The following is a 24585-nucleotide window of genomic DNA, read 5'->3' as shown; positions in this document are numbered from 1 at the left end:
GCCCGAGCGAGACACCAGGTGTTCTGCCCACACGCAAATTCTGTCTGATGATGGCTCTTCAGAAATTTCTAAAAGGGACATTTTTTTTTCAGTGTTTTTCAAGAAAAAAAAATTTTTTTTTCATTTGAAATGACATAGTTTGGTTTGAGACGTGCACTATAGAATGAGACTTTTATTGTCTCATTATCTTTCAGTTCAGTTCAGTTCAGTTGCTCAGTCATGTCCGACTCTTTGCGACCCCATGAATCGCAGCACGCCAGGCCTCCCTGTCCATCACCAACTCCCGGAGTTCACCCAGACTCATGTCCATTGAGTCCGTGATGCCCTCTAGCCATCTCATCCTCTGTTGTCCCCTTCTCCTCCTGCCCCCAGTCCCTCCCAGCATCAGAGTCTTTTCCAATGAGTCAACTCTTCACATGAGGTGGCCAAAGTACTGGAGTTTCAGCTTTAGCATCATTCCTTCCAAAGAAATCCCAGGGCTGATCTCCTTCAGAATGGACTGGTTGGATCTCCTTGCAGTCCAAGGGACTCTCAAGAGTCTTCTCCAACACCACAGTTCAAAAGCATCAATTCTTCGGCGCTCAGCCTTCTTCACAGTCCAACTCTCACATCCATACATGACCACAGGAAAAACCATAGCCTTGACTAGACGGAACTTTGTTGGCAAAGTAATGTCTCTTGCTTTTGAATATGCCATCTTTAGGGAAGGACAGAAATTTAAAGGGGTTTTATAGAATTTTCTTGGCTTACCAGAGAAGCTGGAGCATGTGGAGAGCAATGAGAAATGGACATGAGACTTCAAGCATGCCCTGCAGATATTATGGGGTGGTTCCAGGCCATTACCAAGAAGTAGACATGTCGGTGAATCAAGCCATGTGAATTTTCTGGTTTCTCAGTGCATATGAAAGTTCTGCTTGTACTATTCTGTAGCCTGTTGGGGATGCAATAGTATTATATCTGAAAAAAACAACATGTATACTTTAATTAGAAGTTACTTCATTACTGAAATCTGCTAACCATCCTCTGAGCCTTTAGTTCTTCGTAATCTTCCTCCTGGTGGACAGTCTTGTGCCCATGTTGGTGGCTGCCAAGTGATCAGGGTCCTACCTCCTGTAGGACCCACTGTAGGTTGTTGAAGGTTGGGGTGGCTGTGGCAATTTCTTAAAATAAGCCAATGATGAACTTTGCTGCATCAACTGACTCTTCTTTTCGCAAACAATTTTTCTGTAACAGCAGTGCTGTTTGATAGCATTTTATCCACACTTGAAGTTGGAATCAGTCCTCTCAAAATTCTGTTGCTGTTTTATCAACTAGGTTTATGCACTATTCTAAATCCTTTGTTGTCATTTCAGCAAGCTTCACTGCATCTTTACCAGGAGTAAATCCTATCTCAAGAAATCACTTTCTTTGCTCATCCATAAGAAGCAACCCTTCTTCCATTCAAGTTTCATCATGAAATTGCAGCAATTCAATCCCATCTTCAGGCTCCACTTCTAGTTCTCTTACTGTTTCCACTACACCTGTAGTTACTTCCTCCAATGAAGGCTTGACCACCTCCACATCATCCATGAGGGTTGAAATCAACTTCTTCCAAATTCCTGTTAATGTTGATACTTTGACCTCTTCCTGTGAATTGTGAATGTTCTTCTTTACATCTAGGATTGTGAATCTTTTCTGGAAGTTTTTCTATTTTCCCCCAGATCCATCAGATAAATCACTGTCTGTGGCAGCTATAGCCTTACAGAATGTATTTTCTAAAGAATGAGACTTGAAAGTCAAAATGACTCCTTGGTCTGTGGGCTGCATGAAAATAACAGGAATCTTGTATGTTTCTGACAGGTCTCCTGGGTGACCAGGTACATTGTCAATGAGCAGTAATATTTTGGAATGAATCTTTTTTCTGAGCGATAGGTCTCAGCAGTGGGCTTAAAATGCTCAGTAAACCATGTTGTAAACAGATGTGCTGTCATTGAGACTTTGTTGTCCCATTTATAGAGCCATAACAAATATAATAATCATGAAAAATTTAAAATACAACACCAATACTTTTTGACACAGAGTTGCTACAGACCTTCAATTTGTAAAAGATTCAGTATCTGCAAAGTGCAGTAAAACTAAATATGACTATTTTAGAAGTTCACAATCCAGTTTGAATGGGGAAGTACTGCTCCTACCGAGATTCTGATGATGAAACTAGTGCACCCTCTTTAACACCCTGATCCTCCTACAGAAAGTGTGATTCTGAGTTGGGTCACCTCACTTGCATTTTTCCTAAATTCCTAAAAGAGGTAATTGTTGACACCTTTTTAAATTCAACGGCATTTCCAGAGAGTTTTAGATTTTGACCTCCTGTGGGTTTCTGATCATTGCCTTCCCGTTGTGCACTGAGCGGAGCACTCCCTGGTGTGCTTCATTCCCACCTGGGTCCTCACTGTAGGACCTAATTTGTTCCTGCTGCCAGGAGTGAATAAGAAGGTACCACATTAGGATCAAAGAAGTCCTGGGAAGCATGATCTAGCTGACGTCCCATATACCTCAGGTCTCCTGAGGTCCTCTTTTATTTAAGAGAGGCAAATTTTTCCAGATCTTTCCTCTTGGAAGAGTTTTATAAGAAAGCACTTACTTATTTTTGTTTTTTTGGTTTTAATTTTTTAATTTTATTCAAGAGTAGTTGCCATACAATATTATATTTGTTTCAGGTGTACAGTATACTGATTCAATCTTTATACACATTATATATTAATCACCACAAGTCTAGTAACCACCTGTCACCATAAAAAGTTATCACAATGTTATTGACCATATTTCCTATGCTATATATTATACTCCCATGAGTTATTTATTATATTCCTGGAAATTTGACTCTCTTAATCCCTTTCATCTATTTCCCCCAAACTCCCACTCACCACTGGCAAACACCAATTTGACCCCGGTATCTGTGAGTCTTTTTCTGCATAGTTTTGTTTATTCATTTGTACTACATTGATTCTCCAAGCTAAAACCAAAATTCTCCAAGCTAGGCTTCAACAGTATGTGAACCATGAAATTCCAGATGTTCAAGCTGGATTTAGAAAAGGCAGAGGGACCAGAGATCAAATTGCCAACATCCACTGGATCATAGAAAAAGCAAGAGAGTTCCAGAGAAACATCTACTTCTGCTTTATTGACTACACTAAAGCCTTTGACTATGTGGATCACAACAAACTGGAAAATTCTGAAAGAGATTGGAAGATCAGACCACCTGACCTGCCTCCTGAGAAATCTGTATGCAGGTTAAGAAGCAACAGTTAGAACTGGACATGAAACAATGGATTGGTTCCAAATTGGGAAAGGAATACATTAAGGATATATATTGATACCCTGCTTATTTAACTTATATGCAGAGTACATCATGTGAAATGCCAGGCTGGATGAAGCACAAGCTGGAATCAAGATTGCCGGGAGAAATATCAATAACCTCAGATATGCAGAGGACACCACCCTTATGGCAGAAAGTGAAGAGGAACTAAAGAGCATCTTGATGAAAGTGAAAGAGGAGAGTAAAAAGTTGGCTTAAAACTTAACATTCAGAAAACTAAGATCATAGCATTTTGTCCCATCACTTCATGGCAAATAGATGGGGAAGCAATAGAAACAGTGAGAGACTTTATTTTGGGGGGCTCCAGAATCTCTGCAGATGGTGACTGCAGCCATAAAGTAAAAAGACACTTACTCCTTGGAAGGAAAGTTGTGACCAGCCTAGACAGCATATTACAAAGCAGAGACATTACTTTGCCTACAAAGGTCCATCTAGTCAAAGCTATGGTTTTTCCAGTGGTCATGTATGGATGTGAGTTGGACCATAAAGAAAACTGAGTGCCGAAGAATTGATGCTTTTGAACTGTGGTGTTGGAGAAGACTCTTGAGAGTCCCTTGGACTGCAAGGAGATTCAATCAGTCCATCCTAAAGGAAATCAGTCCTGAATATTCATTGAAAGGACTGATGCTGAAGCTGAAGCTCCAATACTTTGGCCACCTGATACAAAGAGCTGACTCATTGGAAAAGACCCTGATGCTGGGAAAGATTGAAGGCAGGAAGAGAAAGGGATGACAGAGGGTGAGATTGTTGGATAGCATCACTGACTCAATGGACATCAGTTTCAGCAAGCTCCAGGAGTTGGTGATGGACAGGGAAGCCTGGCGTGCTGCAGTCCATGGGGTCACAAAGAGTCAGACACAACTGAGCAACTAAACAGAACAGTAAAGATCACATTGATTGATTTGTGGATATTGAACCATCCTTGTATCCCTGGAATAAATCCCACTCAATCATGATGTACGAGCCTTTTAATATTTTGTTATATTCAGTTCACTAATATTTTATTGCAGTTTTCACATCTATGTTTTTTGGGGGATATTGATCTGTAATTTTCTTTCCTTGTGGCTTCCTTGTCTCATTCTGGTACCAGAGTAATGCCTCATAGAATGAGTTTAGAAGTGTTTCTTCCTCTTCAGTTTTTTGGAATAGTTTGAGAAGGAAAATTGTTAACTCTTCATAAAATGTTTTGTAGAATTCACCTGTGTCGTCCTGAACTTTGTGGCAGTTTTTTTTTTTAATTACTGATTCAATTTCATTAATAGTGATTGGTCTATTCAAGTAACATTTCTTCTTGGTTCAGTCTTGAAAGAGTGTGTTTCTAGGAATTTATCCATTTCTTCTATCAACTGATATTTTTATGGGTGTTTCCTTGTACTTAAGTAGTTTTTTCCTTCCTTACTACTTTTGAGATTCTTTAACTCTAGATCTTTAATCATAACATGTCTTGGTATGGATCGCTTTGGGTTCATCTTCTTTAGGACTCTCTGTGGTTACTAGGGGCTTCCCAGGTGGCACTGGTGGTAAAGAAACTGCCTGCCAATGCATGAGACGTAAGAGACGTGGGTTCAGTCCCTGGGTCGGGAAGATCCCCTGGAGGAGGGCATGGCAACTGACTCCAGTATTCTTGCCTGGAGAATCCCATGGACAGAGGAGCCTAGTGGGCTACAGTGCATAGGGTCACAAAGAGCCAAGCACAATTGAAGTGATTTAGCTCACATGCACATGCTTCCTAGACTTTGAGGCCTGTCACCTTCACCGGCTTAGAGGAGTTTTCAGCTTTTATTTCTTTAAGTAGGCTTTCTGGCCCTTTCTCTCTCTTCTCCTTCTGGGGCCCTTAAATTGTAAGTATTAGTAAGCTTTGTGTTGTCCTCAGATTTTGACTCTTTTTTTTCCTGCTCTGACTGGGTGATTTTCACTACCCTGTCTTCTGAATCACTGATTCACTCTTCTGCATCCTCTAATCTGCTATGGATTCCCTCTACAGTATTTTTTATTTCAGTTATTGTATTCTTGAGTTGTAACTGGTTCTTCTTTATACTTTCTATCTCTTCATTGAAGTTCTCCTTGGGTTCATCCATTCTTCTCCCAAGTTTGGTGAGCATCTTTATGACTATTACATTGACCTTTTTATCTGGTTAATTGCTTATCTCCATTTTTCTCAAGAAAAACTTCTTTTTCTGAAGTTTATCTTGTTCTTTCATGAGGAAGGTATTCCTTTATCTCCTCAGCTGGCCTAACTTCCTGTGTTCGTTTCTCTGTATTAGGTTTCTCAGCTACATCTCCTGGTCTGAGAGAGTGCCTTACGTGGAAAGTGTCCTGTGGCGTCCAAGAGCACGATGCCCCCTGTTTTCTAGAGCAGTGCTCCCGGGGTATCCCCTGTGGGACTTATGCCTCCTCCTGCTCTAGTTGGGTCATGATTGCTGTTGGGGGCACTTATGGGCAGGATTTGCCCCTAGCTGGCTGGCTGCAAGACCCAGCCATGACTGTGACAGACACACTGACATACGGGGCCAGACTCTAAGAGTGGGAATTACTTTGGGGGGCACCCATGCCACCCGGGGCTGCCCACTGGGTGGAACAGGAGCTGCTTTGGAGTGACTGGCAGGGGCACACATGTTGGGCAGGGCAATTCCTCAAGGAATGCTGGGAGGAGGCACACAGTGTTGTAGCTAGGTGGATGGGGAGTGGCAGAACGCTGCCCACCAGCACTGGGCCAAGCAGATGGAAAGAGAGAGAACACAGTACTTACCAGCACATCTGTCCGCAGAACGGCGGCCACTGCATCCTGCCCCTCTGTCACAGGCTCTAAAATCAGTCAGTGAACCACTTTCTCATATGACCCAGATACTCTTATTTTTCTACTATTTCAAGATCAAGGTTTATTATAGGAAGGCAAAATTGGTTTAACATTTAAAAATCAATTAATGTAATTTACCTCATAAGCAGATAAAAAAAAAGAAATTATGATCATATTAATAGATTCAGAAAAAAACTTAATTGATTATATTCAACACTTCATGATTTTAAAAAAGAAAAAGCAAAGTCTTGGCAATTTCAGATTAGAAAGTGTGTTTTTTTCTCTTTTTTATTTTTTAAATTATGAAAATATGATAAAAAACACTTATAGGAGACTTGGAAAATGTAGAACAAAGTTACATATAGTTCCACTATATATTACAATTATTTTTTAAATAGATAAAGATTTTTAGTTGGAGTTTCAATATCAAACTCTCAAAAATGAATGGAATGAATATACAGAAAAGTAGAAGGATGCAGTGCCCCTGCAAAGCAGACCCAGGTGCTTTTCAAGCTGCTGCTTGCGTGCTGGGACTCAGAGCAAGTGGGCTTGTGCAGGAGCCCTTAAGGATGGAGGCTTGGTTTCCCACAGCCCTCGGGCCCTCCTGGAGATAGGCCCTGCTGGCTTTCACAGACAGGTGTTACGGGAACTTGTCTTCCCAGGGCAGGTCTCCAAGGCCAGCGAGCCCCACAAGGGACGTGGACCCCTCACTCCTCGGGGTAACCTTCTCGTCAGTGGCGTCCCTCCCCTTGTGGTCAGCACGCCAGGGGAGTGGCCTCTGATTGGACCACTTCTCTGCGCCTCCTGCCCGTCTTGATCTGGCCTTGCCTTTGTATCCTCGGTTGTGGAACATCTGTTCTTCTATCTTCAGGCCATCCATCCTCAGATATAGTGTTTCACATGCAGTTGTAGATTTGGTGTGTCTATGGGAGGAGGTGAGCTCAGGGCTTTCCAGTTCACCATCTTGGTCAGGAATCCTGAAAGAACTTTACTTAAACTTTTCTCAAACACATGCTGAGTTCCCACCTCTGTGAAAATCCTCAAGAATGGATGCCACACTTCAAAGCCTTATCCATTTTAGAAAGAGCCTTGCACACTCAGCGGATATGGAGTTAGCAGGAGAAAACAGATCCTGCCTTCTAGCTTCCATCAACCTTGGAGGGACAGTATTGGGAATGATTGTTCTTACTTTTGAACTTATAAAGTTCAGCTGTTATTGGTTCATAATGAGGGAAACCCTCTGTTATTTGTAATCCAGTGGCCCATAGAGTAGTTCATGTGATTGATACAGATTTGACTTTTCAGATTTGTTAACAGTCGGGGCCTTAGGAAGTAGGAGGCGTATGTGTGTCAAAATGATGAAGGACACAGTGGTCAATTGGGGTCAGGACAAACAACGCATAAGGCCTTCAAACAGCTTGTAAGGCCCTGCATGAAGAATTATCCTTCCCAAATGCCAGTAACACTCTTTTTCTGACCTTATTTTTCTAGCATGCATATAAATGCACTGACTCACAACTTTAGAAATAAACCCCGAGAGTCGAAATGGAAATCTCCAAGGCTATTACCTGAAAAACTACAACAAACACAGTTCTTCAATGACAAGACCCTCTAGATACATTGGGTTAGAACACTGCTGCTGTTTTATTTCTGTTTTCCTACAGAGGCTACACTGATACCAAACTGTCCTCCTGCACCTACAAGCCATGCAGACACATGTCTCTTTGCAGACAGACCAGCCTTCAAGTCCTTTCCAAATTTCAGGAGAGGCCTGCCCTAAAGGGGTGAAAAACTTATTCTAGAAAAATGGGGAAGCTGTTACTGACCTTATGAGCATTCCTATATGAAATTTTGTTGTGAAACAATTATAAAATAAGACCCTATGGCTTTGGGGAAGGCTTCATAAGGAATGAGCTTGGGACCTTAATAGGAAATTGGAGTAAAAATGTTTCATGTGCTTTGTGCAGTTCAACACCTCTATCTATTAATAGCAGGTCGGTATTAACCTAATGATATGAGAGCTTTATACAAATGCATTTTCACATTTGACAGGAGACATATAAATGTTACTGTGTTTTACAAACACATAAATTATTTCTCTTGTTTTATGACACCTCATATGCACTGAGATTCATGTGGAATAATGTATTTTGCATTATATTAAAATCTGAGAACTAAATTTAAATACATAGCTTTTAGCAGATATGTTCTTCTTTTGGAATTATGTTCCAGTGTTATTAATCCTTGTTAATCAAAGGTTCATATTTCTTCAGTTATTTTTCTTTCTTCCTAATTTTTTAGCCTGTGATATTAAGCACTCACTGAGATGACTTAGTGAGAGTCAGCTTAACAAGGTCTCTGTAATAGTGGGAACTGGGTGGAACTATTAAATACATCCCAGGTAGTAAATATTATTTTACTGCAGAAATGTTTAGAGATTTGGAAGGGTACTTTCAAATGACTTAACTACAAACACTTTTCCTTCTTGTTCACATATGTTAAATGAAAGTCAGCTATAGAAAAGAAATCCTGGTGACTTTTCACGTTTGAATACGTATCAATTTAGGATACTGTTCAGGCCACTGTTGTCTTGGATCCAGTATTGTACTGAGTGTCTGTAGCATAGTCTTCAGATATAAATGTGTGGAGATATTCCACTGGGTGTATTTTCCACGTGCACCTCAAAGTATCTCCTGAATGTGTATCAGTCAGAGAACACGCTTACTTTTTTTTTCTCTCTTTTTGTTTATCTCCTCCTTAGGCTACCGAGGACAGAAGGGAGAAAGGGGGGAACCGGGAATTGGGCTTCCAGGGAGCCCAGGTCTTCCTGGGACTTCAGGTAATAGTGATATTATCTTCGCAGCATGAGCCAGCCTCCAAAAATTGGAGCCATGCCTGCTCCCTGTGGCCCTTTAGTGTCGCTCCAGTTGACACTGAATGACTCGTGTTGGTTGGAGAGAGGGAGGATGATCTGTATGTTGACCTGCATTCTGATGGGGTCTTTTATTTCATTAGCTCCGGGCTTGCCAGGCTCACCAGGTGCCCCAGGGCCCCAGGGCCCCCCAGGACCTAGTGGAAGATGTAACCCAGAGGATTGCCTGTATCCCGTCTCACACACCCGACAGCGAACAGGTGGGAAGTAACCACACCTGAGGAAGACTTGATGCCAGTCACCTCTCCTTGCTGTTGGAGCTTTCTTAATACTGTCAGACCCTCGTGATCGTGGGTGACTTTTTTTTTTTTTTGGTGTAGGCAAGACATTAAAAACAAAAATTGGAATCCTATTCCTATAGTAACTGCGATATCAACCTTTTCAGAATTTTTTCCAAATTCATTCCATGTCTTGCTTCACCATTATTATGCTTTTTATTCAGGGTTTTCTATGAAATATGCAAGCACATCTTATCATTTGTTCTTCTTTAAGAGAAAGTGATATCTCATGATTTAGTAGACTGATGGTGATGTACATTTTGTAGTCTTATCAACTTGTATTTGGCCTTTCGTTTCTGAATTTTAAAGTTTCGGACTTATCTGGACGTTTCCTTGGTATTTAAATTTACTATCATTGCTGACAATTTCGTTAACTTTTTTGAAATAGTGCATTGCTCCTGCTGAATGTTTTTGACTACTTTTATAGCTTAAGAATTCTTATACCATCCTTTATCCATTCTACTTATGTAGAGAAATAGATAGGCAATAAGACCTTCATAATTTAGATTCTGGAAGAAAACTCAGGAGGCTGTCTTATCAGGGAGCCCAAAATCCTACCAGAGCCAACTACTGAAATGATTTTGTTGCTCCTGTGTAATGAGCTCCAGTCAAAGCAGTCCCACCAGCATGAGTGTGTCCTGCGTAAGAAGGAAGGAGCGAAGTCAAGGCCCAGCACTGTGGTCCCTTTGCCGAGTTTCTCATTTGGTAAACAGAAAGCTGATTTTTCTGGGAGGTGTCTGGTGGTGAAGGCACCCAGCTGTCTTTGGTACTTTCAAAGTTTAAAGGGCCTTGCAGAGTCTTTGGGCCCGAGTACATTAGCCTTCTGACCTCGTGACTCTCAGATGTTAAGAACCAGCCATCAGAACAAAGGATGGGACTTCTAGCAACTGGAAAAGAAACCTCCTTGTGCTAGAAGATGAGCGTGTGGTATCCACAGATGCATATCAACAAGCTGAAGCCTGGAAGCTTGTAGGAAGAATGATGCTTCTCAGAAGCTGCAGCTAGAGGTTCAGGGCCGTGAAGGAAATCCATGAGACCGAGCAAGAGTCCACACACTTCAGGGGCACAGACACTGCCTGGACCACATCCTCTGACCAGGAACAAAAACGTGTGATTGCCAACCAAACAGCTGAATGGTAGTTTCATGGCCTGGCCATACATTATTTTGAGAAACTGTTGGTTGAAAATGATTTCCTGGAACCGTGGGCAGGAGGATGTTGTTGAAATCTGAGTGGCGGGGCCTAGGGATGCCGAGGGTGTGCACCACCCCCGGCCCAGCCCCCGCCCCGCCACAGACATCTGCCATGGGGCAGATTGTGAAAAGCTGTGAGCACGGTCTTGTGGGCAGCGTGCCTCCATGGAGGCAGCTTTGTTCAAATGCACCCAGGGTTTGAACTGGTTTTCATTGTAGTGGATGAACTGATGGTCAGGTACTATCTACATGGCTGTGCATATGTACAACCTTTTTATTATTTCATGTTGAAAGATGCTGTATATTTCACTTCCAAGTTTATTTATTTTCATTTCCAAGGTCATTTTATTTATTTCAAGTGTTGTTAATTTTAAATTTATTTTCTCCTTCATTTTCTTTCCTGTGCAATACCTACAATGGTGCTGTGTTTTAGACTGACACAATCAGAATATACATATACATTTTCTGAGTAAAATGATCATTTATCCCCACAAAATGTACAGAGGTCTAAAATCTGGTGCTATGTGTATATCTTGAGCTTTTAATTTGTGGAGCTTTAGTTTGTTGAATTTTCTGAAAGCTTACAACTCCTCTGCCATTCATTAATTTACTTGAATTTGTCATAAAGCTAAAAACATTTTATATGTTTTCAAAGATTATTTTTTCATATTAATTGTTTGCTTATTCTTTTGCTTCTTTGTTAATCCAGAAGTATTTATTTTAGCATTTTACTGCTTTCATGAATTTTTTTGTCACTGGTGATCAGTGCATTGTTTTCCTGGAGTCGATCCCTTCACAGACGCAAGAAGACTCAGTTCATTTTCTTGTTTTACAGATTCTCTCATTTTAATTCCAGAGAATATTTCATGTGTCCTTTCTACAAGTTAAGTATTTCAGAACCTTTCTTTTTCTAAATTCCATTAATGCTGGACTGGTTTATTCCTGTTGCAAGGGTCTGGATTTAGGTGGTTTGAGGAGTTGATGCCAATTATAAACTTGAGTTGTCACAGTGACTCAGGTCCTTTCTAAACAACTGACATGTGTGATTCAATCCTACTTGGGGATAACCAGAGGAAAGGGCTGCATCACACAGAATGAACTCTGCTTGGCTGCCTGTGCAGGAGAAGCAGCAAAGAGCAGCAAGAAGGGCTGCACCCGGCAAACACAGCACCAGTAAAGAGAAGACCTGGCAGTTGCCTGATTCTTTTAACGAAAAGAACGTGGATAATTTAAGGCCCCAGACAGGGTGTGAAGACTTCCCCTAACTGCCTTGGTGGTGGCCAGTTCTCTTGTCTCATTTTGTTCCATTCCAGAACCTTTGTTCACTTCCACGCAGAAGTCAGCAGTGTCCACAGCAGAGAAAAAGAATGACCACATTTCATGAGTTATCTCTTGTCTGGACTCCACACAACAAAGTATGTTTAAATACAAAGTAATTGCAGGCCACGATGGCAACAGACTTCCCATGTAGCACAAGTGATAAAGAACCTGCCTGCCAATGCAGGAGACACAAGAGTTGCAGGTTCAATCTCTGGGTCAAGAAGGTCCCCTGGAGGAGGGCATGGAAACCCACTCCAGTATTCTTGTCTGGAGAATCGCGTGGACAGAGGAGCCTGGCAGGCTACAGTCCATGGGGTCGCAAAGAGTCAGACGTGACTGAAGCCGCTTAGCAGGCACACACATGATGGCAATTGAAAGTTGTGTGTTTGCCCCATAAAAGTATGTTTGAATTCCAGTCTAATATTTTGTGTCAAGATCAGTAACACTGTCAGATAGAAATCCTTCTGTGCAAAGAACAAGATTTGACTTCAATTAATATTTATGGCCTTTAGAAAAAGGAAGAATAATTCATGACTTTGTTATTCTTCTTTTCTGCTGAAGACATTAACCATTTTTTCGTAACTGTAACAGAAACACAGCCAGTCTTAACCTTTGAAATTTTTCACCTTGTTATCAAAGTAGTGTAATTAATGACTTTAAAGTATTGATAATCCCATATGCTTGTTTCTATGGTTCATAACATTGTTGAAACTTTAAAATTTTAGACACTTTTGTGATAGAGCATCAGTAATTATCTTAAGATATATTATCTGTAAAAGATGTCATTTGATGTTTGGATTATAAAATGATTTCTTATGAGTATGTTTTAAGAGTTAAATAAGATTGAGCTTTTCTGCAGTCTTTCTCCACTGTAGAGAACCTGTGATACATCACCTTTTGTCCACAAGATGGTGTCTTAAGCAATTTGTATCAGAAGAATTGAACAGACTTGCTGGAAAATCCCATGGACGGAGGAGCCTGAAAGGCTGCAGTCCATGGGGTCGCTGAGGGTCGGACACGACTGACCGACTTCACTTTCACTTTTCACTTTCATGCATTGGAGAAGGAAATGGCAACCCACTCCAGTGTCCTTGCCTGGAGAATCCCAGGGACTGGGGAGCCTGGTGGGCTGCCGTCTATACGACTGAAGTGACAGCAGCAGCAACAGCCACAGCAGAAACACAAAAGGCTAGAAACAGCTGAGTAGACAATTCCATCAAAACCTTTGCTTTTGTACTTACTCTTTTTTACTTTTGTAAATAATTTCTTGTTAATTTATGTTTTGTAATTTTTTCTGTTAATTTATGTTTTCCTCACTTTAAGTATCTTTATGAAGCAGGCACAATAACGTCTGATTTGTTGACTGTTTCAGTTTTATTTCATAAGTATATTTATATGGCTAGCTAACTTGAAAATTTACTATTTGTAACTTTAGTTTGTATGCTACCCTCATATTTTAGTGATTAACATGAAAACACTTGAGTAATCATGTTACCTATTAAACAGGATAGAAAATCTCTTTTGGCAAATAAAAAGAATTTAGCTTATCACAAGAAGTAGACCATTGATAGAATTAGACAATGTCCAAATCTTCATATTGTTCAAAGTACTTAAAAGTTTATAATTAGATTTGTATAATTATATTTTTTTAGAAATGTATCACTATTTACAAAATTTACGATGAAAAACACTATTTTTCAAAATACCATTTAAACTTTCCTAACACTGGCAATAATATCCTGATATTGAGAATTTTCAGGTTAAGTTATATGCTTAAGGTTTTTCCAGTGGAGTCTCAGAATAGTTTTGCAGATGTGTTCATTGCTCTTGTTCAATTATTTTTCACATTTTTCTGTGTCCACCTTCTTCAGACACACAGTTTAATGTCATTGTTTCCGTGTCCATTCTTAAACGCTAGTGTGGAGGCTTGGACCCCCGGTTATAGCCCTCTCTCTTACAGCTTACACAGCCTTCCAAGAGGGGAGAGGTATAGACTGAATTGAATTTTTGTCTTTTATGCCTATTATTTCAAACTGACTTAGCCCACTGAATTGTATTCACTCATTAGTTGACTGGTAAAGCGTTCATGATATGAAACGTGTTTAACTACTGGGAGTCTCAGGAAATAAGACAGATTAATGACCTCAGTCTTGTGTGCTGTGGCTGGAGCGGTACCCCAAACACTTCACTCAGCAAAATTGTGCTAGAGTAACTGCTCGAGTTAGTTAAATTGAATGGAAAACCAGGTGAACACAGAGAAAACTCTTCCAGAGGAGCAGACCCAGAATAGCAAAACTTTACCTCAAATTTCAGTTCAGTTCAGATCAGTCGCTCAGTCGTGTCTGACTCTTTGCGACCCCATGAACCACAGCACGCCAGGCCTCCCTGTTCATCATCAACTCCCAGAGTTCACCCAAACTCATGTCCATTGAGTCGGTGATGCCATCCAACCATCTTATCCTCTGTCTTCCCCTTCTCCTCCTGCCTTCAACCTTTCCCAGCTTCAGGATCTTTTCAAATGAGTCAGTTCTTTGCATCAGGTGGCCAAAGTATTGGAGTTTCAGCTTCAGCATCATTCCTTCCAATGAATATTCAGGACTGATTTCCTTTCAGATGGATTGATTGGATCTCCTTGCGGTCCAAAGGACTCTCAAATTTAGGGCAGGCTTATAAAACCAAGCTATCTAAGAAAAATCTAAATGGAAAAAAATGCCATGTTCAGAGCCTATAGTCTTCCCTGATAGCTCAGTTGGTAAAGAATCTGCCTGCAATGCAGGAGACCCCGGTTTGATTGCTGGGTCAGGAAGATCCCCTGGAGAAGGGGTAGGCTGCCCACTCCAGTATTCTTGGGCTTCCCTGGTGGCTCAGCTGGTAAAGAATGTGCCTGCAATGAGGGAGACCTGGGTTTAATCCCTGGGTTAGGAAGATCCCCTGGAGAAGGGAAAGGCTACCCACTCCAGTATTCTGGCCTGGAGAATTCCGTGGACTGTATAGTCCATGGGGTTGCAAAGAGCTGGACATGACTGAGCAACTTTCATTTTCAGAGCCAATAGTGAGTGATATAGGTTACAGCTCCAGGAGTTAGCTACTTGCTTCATGAATGTGTCAAAAGAGAATACTAATAAAGTAAAAGATTTCACTAAATTTAGGGGGTAGTTAGTAAGATTTGAGTTTAACAGAAGGATGTGTGTCACCTGACAAGGATAAGCATATGGGTGTAAAGATGCTAACTGCATCACAAATTTTTATTTTGCTCTTTTATTTAAAGTACATTTTAGGGATAAATATTTTTCAGTGTATTAATGTATTTAAATTCAGATTGTTTTATGACATATTTTTAAACTATTTATTTTTAAAATAAGACTTTGGGTGCATTTTTTGTCCATTCTCTGTGTTCTCTATCTTACCTCATCAAGCTATGTAAGGTTTAATTCAACATACTGCTGTTAAGTGGAATGGCGCGAGGTTTGTTCTAAATCCCACGTGGTTATACTGCTTTGACGAGTTGATTCCTGTGTGTTTGTGTTGCATAATGAGTTTGTCACTTATCTCAGCAATAAAGGATTTGACCCCGGATCAGGGAGTTCTGAGGTGCGGTTATTAGCAGCATCTCTTCTTTAGCTGAGGCTCCACATTTCAGCCCTGCTGACAGGAGTCAGCCACAGGGAGGCTGCAGGCACACTCACCTCCCAAGCTCTCACCTCCATGAGCCCACGGATGCCGAGGGGCGTGCAGACTGGCCTGTTGCAGGGCTCATGTCAATACCACGCTCATAATCATACTTTCGTTTGTCACATGAATCCACACTTAGCTTCTAAGAATTACATTCACAGCCCAGCTCAGTGGCAGCTCATAAAAAGCTTGGTCTGATGAATTTGGATGAGAATTAAAAGCAGAAACAAGAGAGTATCCAGGCCTTTGTGACTTTGGTCACACATGGTGATCTCCTCACTAAATTATGTGGGCTTGAGCAAGATGAAGGATGCCAGAGTTAACTTTTCTCAGAAACATAAGCTCTTCCATCCTGAGTGATGGGCCATTAGGTTAAATACACAGCATGTCTCTTTAACAGAAATGAATCCCATCAAAACCTGCAGATGGATTTAGATTCCTGCTTAGACTGGGAAATGATTTACAGAGTTCTTAACGATCCTCACCCTCAGGTCCGTCATGAAGAGTAAGGTAATCGTGTGCTCTCTGAGGGATAGTCTGAAGTCTCTTCACACGAAAATCTCCAACGTGGAGGCCAGAGACAAATTCAGACAAATCTTAAAAGAAAGTTCCCTGGAGCCAGTTCCCATCATACACTTTCTCTGTAGGTATTCTTAGAAAATTTGGCCTCAAGAGCAAGATGTGAAGGGATTGTTAAGGGGAAAGTTAGCATGGATTCCCGTTTATTAAGATCAAAAATAGGATCCGTCAGCATCCTCTTCCTGATAACCAGATACATTAAACTGTATGTATAATGTACCAACCAATGCATTATACTTCCTCTAGTTAGTTCTTTAAAGAGCCTTTGGGCATGTGTATCTATAGTCATATGTTCTTATGGTAAACCAATTCTGATTTAATATTTACTGAGCCATATGAATTAATGCTGCCATGTCCTGGATCAAAGCTCACTAACAAAGACTCAGTACATAGCTGAAAAGTATCAATTTTACTCTAGAAAAAAAAAGAGAGACTTGACCTATGTTTATTGAAAACAAATGCTCTTTTTCTAAAAAAGGTATTTTAAATAATTTACATCCATTCCCTGTTTGTAAACAGCAGGATTACTTGTTGGCTAGTGCTTTTCTTAATATTGCTTTTTCACACCTTTTGCCAGGGCTCCCAGAAAATGTTTAAAAACCATTTTCTTGATATTTAGTGTGACTGTATGTATTTCTAGTGATCTTCCCCCTCTATTAGTTTCTTTTTAAACTCAGACATGTTAATTATCAGAGAAGCTTTAAGAGTCAAAAAAATAAAGAATACAGAGATTTCTCTTCTAAAGCAGGGATTTACATTAAGCTTATTTCAGGTTGCAAGTAAATCAGATTTTATTTATGATGTTTAAGGATAGCAATATTCATGTAGTTAGCTTGAAATAGTGTGTCCATAAATAATAAAATCAATCATGAAACTGATATGACTACTCATTCATCCCCTTCTGCTAGACAAAGCCAATGATCCCAAACTGTGCTGGGGAATTTATGTGCTCAGTCACTGGGAAGTGATTTCCGCAGTTCTTACCCAACCTCTCAGATCTGTGGGATGGAAATCAGGTCACAGTGTCACAGACACACTGGCTTAGAATTAGATCATCAGCCCTTGAGTAAATAACATGCATGTTTCTAACCACCTGTAATTACCCCACACTTTTCTCAGCAACTCGGACACCTTCCAACTTCCCCGAGGTCTGGAGGATTTCTGTTTTGCTAAAGAGAGAGATTTGGTCTAATTTAGGATTTATCAACATTCTTTCATGGAGAGGATCAGTGAGCTGTTTTCTTTGCAATTTCTCTGTCAAGTCTACACTGCTTCTGTAAGCTGTTTCTGAACTGGATTTACGATGGATTACTCCCACCATTGGGGATGTGCTCATTTCACACAATCGCTTTGTAAGTGGTGGTTTCCAGTTTGCTGTGTCTATGGAGCTTGCTGTACAGCCTTTTGTATATCAAGTTTGTAGAACAGTTCATTCAACTTTTCCTTGAAATTTTATTTTTTTTAATTTTCTTATGAATCTGATAAACCTATTTATCAGAACTGAGAAACGTATTTATTTATCTAATTTTTCTTTTGTTGTATCTGACTGTGTCACTCCAGTTAAAATAAAACCACCTTGGTGAAAATAAAGGCGATTTCTTTGCATTTACTGGATTATATGTCACAGCACCTGAAAAGGTTTGCCATCCATGTGGAGACCATGCAAGCAGTTATGACCGCTGTCTCGTCTGCAAAGATTACCTCTTCCACGAGGAGGAGGACCGTCCTCCCTGGCATGCAGATGGCACTGACCTACGCAGCCAAGCCGGAATTGTTCCCCTTACACACCAGGAGCACGGGACTCGAGGCTGTGAGCGGCTTTAAAGAAACCCAGATACACATTACATGTTGATTGATTTAACCAAATGAGTGGGGCTAAGATTTTAAAATGCTGAGAGTCCAACTGAGGGCAGAAAAGCTTCACCAGTGAGGTGAGGCATCACACCTATCAGGGCTCACTCCCCGTGACTTGAGAGAAGGGAGTTCCATAAACGGAGAAGATCCTGACTGGCGCACTGTGCTTTGCCTGGGACAGGTGATCATATGCCCTGTGACACAAACTGACTATGTTAAGGCTGGTCCATAGTTAATACAGTTGCTGACAAAACAGCAGGCCAGTGTGATTATGTAAATAGTAATGGAGTGCTTGAGGGGCCAGGCAATACCTATCTTATTGATAAGAATACAGTGCTTTAGCTGAGCTGCCTTTATACAGTTTATAAGAAAAAATTGAGTACAACATAAATCATTTGTGCAGTGAAGTTCTTAACAGGACAGCACTGAAATGAAGGCAGCAGCTTCTCCCCCAGAACCCGAGCCAGGCTAGACTTGGGGGGCCCATGCAATCTGCCATAGCATGCAAGCAGATTTGTGCAAGTGTATTTGTACATTTTTCGGGAGGATGGGTTCATAACTCATTTTATTTCTCAAAGGTCCATGAAACCTCCCCTACCACCTCCCCCAACCCGCCACGCTCTACCCCCACCATACACAAACACACAAAGAGCTCTGTCACAAGGCCACACCCTCTGGGGAGCAGAAAGGGCTTTTTAATTTCTCTGTAGAACAAAGCACTAACATCATAAACACAGGCCTACAGAAATGCCAGTATTTAAAAAGCTTTACGTATCTGAACAACTGTAAGTGACTTCTTTTCATTGAACCCAGCTATAAAAAAAACATGCAAGAGAGTAAGAAACCATGTTTATTGCTTCTTTGGTACAACAAGAGACGTGACCTCAAACCTTGAAAATAAATAATCTCATCAATAAAACTACTGAATGGTAGGGTATTAAGACTCTTTCTTTGCTTTCACATGGACGAGCCCAAAATACGAATGGGTTTGGATACAGTACAGTTCAGCAGAAAGGCAAGCTGACGCTGAGAACCCCACGGGTGTAAGGAAAACACCCCAAGTGGCACAGCAACTGCAGAGTCCCCAGGAGCACAGTGATGGGGATCTTAAGCACCAATTCTCTTGACAGTAATGGGGCTGCTTCTTAACTAATCTGGTAAATCCTTGCAGAGCTGGAATGAGCGTCTGAGAACACGCGCTCACTACAAAATGGAAGTAACTACTGCAACTGAGGTAAACCAAACAGCGTCTCTGTTTATTGGCACAGCGGCCCGTGACGTACCACACACGGATAGCACACGTGAGTTCAAGAGCCTGGGGATGGGACTGCCGATTCACTCAAAAGGAGGGGTGTTGTCTGTCTGATCCATTGCTCTGTGGCTCCCCTCAAAGAGAAAGGAGAGAGGATTTGCTGAATAGCACCATTGTCCTAAACCTGATGGTCAGATCGACTCCTAGGGTACCACTGAAGGGGCCGTTCTCCCCCAGGCACCTTCTTCAGGTGTGGTTTCCACCGACAGCCGCGTGGCACCAAGCCCCTCACTGATTGGGACCTTTGCTGTTGAATGCCCGCTGACCGGCCTGCAGGGTGCAGGATGCTGGCTCGCAGAAACCAGGGGGACCCGGGGGGCCTGGGGGGCCGGGCACACCGGGGATGCCCGCCACCCCAGGGGGGCCTCGCTCGCCGTCCCGGCCGTTCCTCCCGTAGCTGGCGGGACCCGGGTCACCTGAAACACACAGAAGGCACGCTTGTGAGCAGGAGACCCGCAGACACAGACGCAGAAGGCACTGGGCCCCTCCCCGGCCCGGCAGCGTGTGCAGAGGGCCTGGAGAGACGCTTTTAGAAATGACGGGATGGCCAAACTAGATCTGGATGGTGGCACAGGATCGCTTCATGGCAGTTGAGTCACTGCAAAATGAAAAGTGTTAGGAGACCCGGGAATCTCTCATCCCCTCTCCCATCTGCCGGATACAGCAGCCTCTCCACACAGACGTCTGCTGAGCCCGGGAACAGGCTGACTCAGATGCCAAACACACCTGGACCTCAATCTGTTAATAATTCATCGATACAGTTTGTACTTATTACATAATGAAATTATGTTGGACCCAGTGGGTTAAACAATTATTCCATCATCATATGTATATTAATCATTAAAATGAATTTCACCTGATTCTGACTTTTTTAACTTGGCTACTAGCAGATTTAAAATCATACACGCCAACTCGTGTTTGCGCCTCACGCTGTATCTCTTCAGACCACGCTCCTGTAGCAGCCGCCCTTATTTCTAGCGGGTGATCAAGTTCCAGGCAGGGAGACGTGCCCCTGGGTGGTTGGAAGATGCAGACAGGTGGCTGGAAGGCCTAGCTCTGCCGTACGAGTCACTCATCTCCTTGTCTCCTCATCCACAAGATGGATGATGCCTGCCTGAGAACTATATTCTCTGCCTGAATGCACCTGATGAATGACTATTAGAAAATTAGTGCTTTGTGTTTCTTAGAAGACTGTGCAATGCACCCCACAAAGCTCCTTGAAATCCTTCTCATCAGAGCTTTACCCCAACAGGAACAACACACTGCCCTAAGCTCTTGGGAGGCGGGGGGCGGGGGGTGGTTCTTTCGTTAAGTCCAAAGATTGTTTGGTTCCTCCCTGAACCAGTGAGGCATGGAGTCACAGACCCCATAACAAAGAGACACGTTTCTGCGAACATTCTCTCCATTGCACTAGCATGCCGTCACATGATGCCTGCAACGGTGGTGATACCAGAGGCGTGTAAAAGGAATCCTGTGTGCCAGTGTTTACAGAGATCCTCCTTTGCGTCCGGGCTTCGCTGGTGGTTCAAATGGTAAAGAATTTGCCTGCAACGCAGGAGACACAGGTTCGATCCCTGCGTCAGGAAGATCTCCTGGTGAAGGGCATGGCAACATGTTCCAGTATTCTTGGCTGGAGAATCCCAGAGACAGAGGAGCCTGGTGGGTCGCATGGGGTCACAAAGAGTCTGAGACGACTGAGCGACTAACACTTTGATTTCTCCTCGTGTCCACGGTCTTAACTTGGCTATTAAGCCAAAAGGTGAAAACAAAATCTATACATTCAATTATATTCACTTAGATTTAGTTCCTTTCCCTGTTTCTTGGCAGTTTTTAGTTTTCTGTCCCTATTTTTAGTTCAGTTCAGTTGCTCAGTCGTGTCCAACTCTTTGCAACTCCACGAACCGCAGCATGCCAGGCCTCCCTGTCCATCACCAACTCCCAGAGTCCACCCAAACCCATGTCCATCGAGTTGGTGATGCAATCCAACCATCTCATCCTCTCTTGTCCCCTTCTCTTCCTGCCCTCAATCTTTCCCAGCATCGGGGTCTTTTCCAATGAGTCAGTTCTTCACATCAGGTGGCCAAAGTATTGGAGTTTCAGCTTCAACATCAGTCCCTCCAATGAACACCCAGGACTGATCTCCTTTAGGATGGACCGGTTAGATTTCCTTGCAGTCCAAGGGACTCTCAAGAGTCTTCTCCAACATCACACTTCAAAAGCATCAATTCTTCTACGCTCAGCTTTCTTTACAGTCCAACTCTCATATCCATACATGACCACTGGAAAAACCATAGCCTTGACTAGATGGACCTTTGTTGGCAAAGTAATGTCTCTGCTTTTGAATATGCTGTCTAGGTTGGTTATGACTTTCCTTCCAAGGAGTAAGCGTCTTTTAATTTCATGGCTGCGGTCACCATCTGCAGTGATTTTGGAGCCCGGAAAAAGCTTATTTATCCCATTTGCCTTCTGTTGGTCTTGTTGCAGTGATCTGGTCTTTTTCAGCTGCCTTATTACACAGCCCACATACTTTTAGAAGGAAAACTACATTATAGACACTGCTTTACACATAACATTCTTCCCATTATACTTACTATTAGGTCCACAAAAAGCCACATTACAGGACAAAATGTAGCGAAGCTGTAAGGGAATAATTATCTCTGACTCTATACATCTCAAGGCTGTAGACAAGCAGATATAAGTAATTTCCCTTCATTTATCTCATAAGCCTTCATTTGACTACAACAAGTGATGAAGCAGGTAATTCTGTGTTTCCCTCTCAAGACAAGGTCTACCCCTAACCCACGGCACCTGTTGACAAGGCTTTAGCAGAACCCTGCCTTTAAGCAGAGCCTATTCAGATTTCCTGGCACGGAGACAGTTAAAGGTTCAGTTGGTCTTTTAAGGCTTAAAAAGAGAGGCCAGATATAAACGCTTTTAAGTGGTCAGGCTGGACAAACGGCAGCCCATGAGCCAACGCCGGGGTTGTGAACAGTGTTATCAGGACACAGCGTGTCCGCTGTTTGCACACTGCCCTGGCAGCTCGGCACTACACAAGCAGAGGTCCGGGCTGCAGCAGAAGCCGTCTGGCCCTCGGGGCTCAAAAAGCACGGTCTTGCGGCAGGGGAAGGAGAGGGCGGGAAAGGAAGAGAGTGGCACTGACACATAAACATGACCGAGCTAAACAGACAGCCAGCAGGAGCTGCTGTATAATAGCACAGGGAGCTCAGCTGGCTGCCCCGTGATGACCTGGAGGAGAACAGGAGGGGTGGGAGGGAGGTTCACGAGGCAGCGGGTGTATGTATACTTACGCACATATGCATACATGTGCATACATACGCAACATGTGTGTGTTTGTGTGTGTGTGTATATATATATATATATAGTTGTAGAAATATAGAAATCTCTTTTCAACTGCTGAAGAGAAAGCATGAATCGAAATTGCTCTTACTCTGCTTTGCCTGCTTCATGGGTGTCTGAGCTACACTGCTAAGTCACTTCAGTCGTGTCCGACTCTGTGCAACCCCATAGACAGCAGCCCACCAGGCTCCCCCGTCCCTGGGATTCTCCAGGCAAGAACAGTGGAGTGGGTTGCCATTTCCTTCTCCACTGAGCTACACTAACAGCCTAACAGTTAGGGTTTTCTGAAATTTCAAGGACCTATAAAATGTTACTGTCAAACCTTTCATGATTTTTAAAAAAATGAATGTCTGTATAATTCTCTGTACTAACACTAGAGGGCAGTCGTGTTACACACACAGAGGCCCAGCCTCTCGGCCCTAATAACACCTGCAATGCAATAAAAGGGACTAAGACACAGACTTTAAAACAAAACAAAACATGGAAATCATTTCCAGCATTCAATAGGGAATTTCTCACCTTGTTCTGAGCGCTTGACAGAGCACATATGTTTCAGGCATTAGTGTATAAAGTGGGTTGTTTACGTAAGATCCCCACACCCCAATAAAAGAGTGGAGACAGGACAGCCGCAGAAAAGGGGTAAGTGACTATGCTAGACTCAAGCCCGGGCTTCCCAGGTGCCACTGGTGGTAAAGAACCCGCCTGCCAACGCAGGAGACGTAAAGGGCTTGGGTTCAATCACTGGGTCAGGAAGATCCCCTGGAGGAAGGCGTGGCAACCCACTCCAGTATTCTTGCCTGAAGAATCCCATGGACAGAGGAGCCTGGAGGGCTACAGTCCATGGGGTCGCATAGAGTCGGATACGACTGAAGTGACTTAGAAAGCACACACACAGACTTAAGTTTAAAGCGAGTGTGCCCTTTCTGTCTGGGGACTTCTTCACTCAGGATCCACAGGTAAAGCTCATCTATCTGCAAACCTTGAACAAGAAACCTGGTACAATAAGTGCGAGTCAGTCTAACGTCCGGGTCACGTTCACACACAACGATTATTTAAGGTCCTCGTTCTCCCAGCACGCTTAGATACACAAAGAAGTCAGGGCCCACTCTTAAATATCTTTTCTTCATATCCCCAGAGTGGGAAGCAACTGGTCCCCAGTGAACAAGTTCAGTGGCAACAGACAAAGAGTTACTGGTGAAGAGACACTCACCAAAGGTCTCTGTTAAGAGACAGACACGGGAGAGGTGAAGGCAGGGGGCAGGGTCTAAGGTCCCAGAGGCCTTTCTCAGTGTGGTCCCCACAGCTCTGGGACAGGAGCAGAAAAGGAAATGTGCCAAAGTCAGGGGCCAGAATGGCAAGACAGACCCAGCACACACCTGGACCGCCCGCACGACACTCTGTCCACAGCAAGAACCTGGACACGTGAATGTCGGCCTTGTCACTTACTACCCGAGAGATGTCTGTCAAGGCCCGTGACCTTTGTGAGTCTGTGTTTCCTCAAACATAAAAGGAGGAATAATAATAACTAAATTTGCAGAGTAGTTGCCAGAAGCCAGGTGCTATGCTAAATGCTTTCCAGGTATTAACACATCCACAGATCCTCCTAAATGAGGAGGGTCTTCCCATGCCCGGGAAGCCCAGCTCCACCTCCCTCCCCTATTACACACCTGCCCTGCCCACCTCTGGCTGTGAGACGCAAACTGGATGATCTGTGTCCATGTTTAGACAACAGGGCGCTACAGCCAAGATGACAGTCCCTGCAATTGTCATGGTAAGAACCCAAGGTCTGTATCAGACGATGGACCATCACACCCTCAAGGGGCACACGATACTTCACAGTGAACACGCTGAGAGAAGGAGGGCAGACAGAGGCCGAAAACAGTCCAGAAGGAGCAGAGCCATTCTGACAACTGGCAGATAATGAAGGTATTGCA

At 42.8% G+C, this 24585-nt stretch overlaps 2 protein-coding genes across 2 annotated transcripts in view; one reads left to right on the top strand and one right to left on the bottom strand.

Annotated features, from left to right (window-relative positions):
• Nucleotides 1-9323, top strand: part of COL19A1 (collagen, type XIX, alpha 1) — a 445162-nt gene extending 435839 nt beyond the window's left edge. The window contains exons 51-52 of the mRNA XM_010848502.1: nucleotides 8917-8994; nucleotides 9171-9323. Coding sequence (XP_010846804.1) covers nucleotides 8917-8994; nucleotides 9171-9298 — 206 coding nt within the window. The 3' untranslated portion in view covers nucleotides 9299-9323. The remainder of the gene's footprint in view (nucleotides 1-8916; nucleotides 8995-9170) is intronic.
• Nucleotides 9324-18818: 9495 nt separating this feature from the next.
• COL9A1 (collagen, type IX, alpha 1) overlaps nucleotides 18819-24585 on the bottom strand; it is a 90499-nt gene continuing 84732 nt past the window's right edge. The window contains 1 exon segment of the mRNA XM_010848501.1: nucleotides 18819-19710. Within this exon segment, the coding sequence (XP_010846803.1) occupies nucleotides 19523-19710 (188 nt within the window). The 3' untranslated portion in view covers nucleotides 18819-19522.

The sequence above is a fragment of the Bison bison genome, unplaced genomic scaffold (genome assembly GCF_000754665.1).
Source record: "Bison bison bison isolate TAMUID 2011002044 unplaced genomic scaffold, Bison_UMD1.0 scf7180017864268, whole genome shotgun sequence".
NCBI lineage: Eukaryota > Metazoa > Chordata > Mammalia > Artiodactyla > Bovidae > Bison > Bison bison.
Note: the sequence above shows the minus strand (reverse complement) of the source record. Positions and strands in the feature narration are given on the sequence as shown.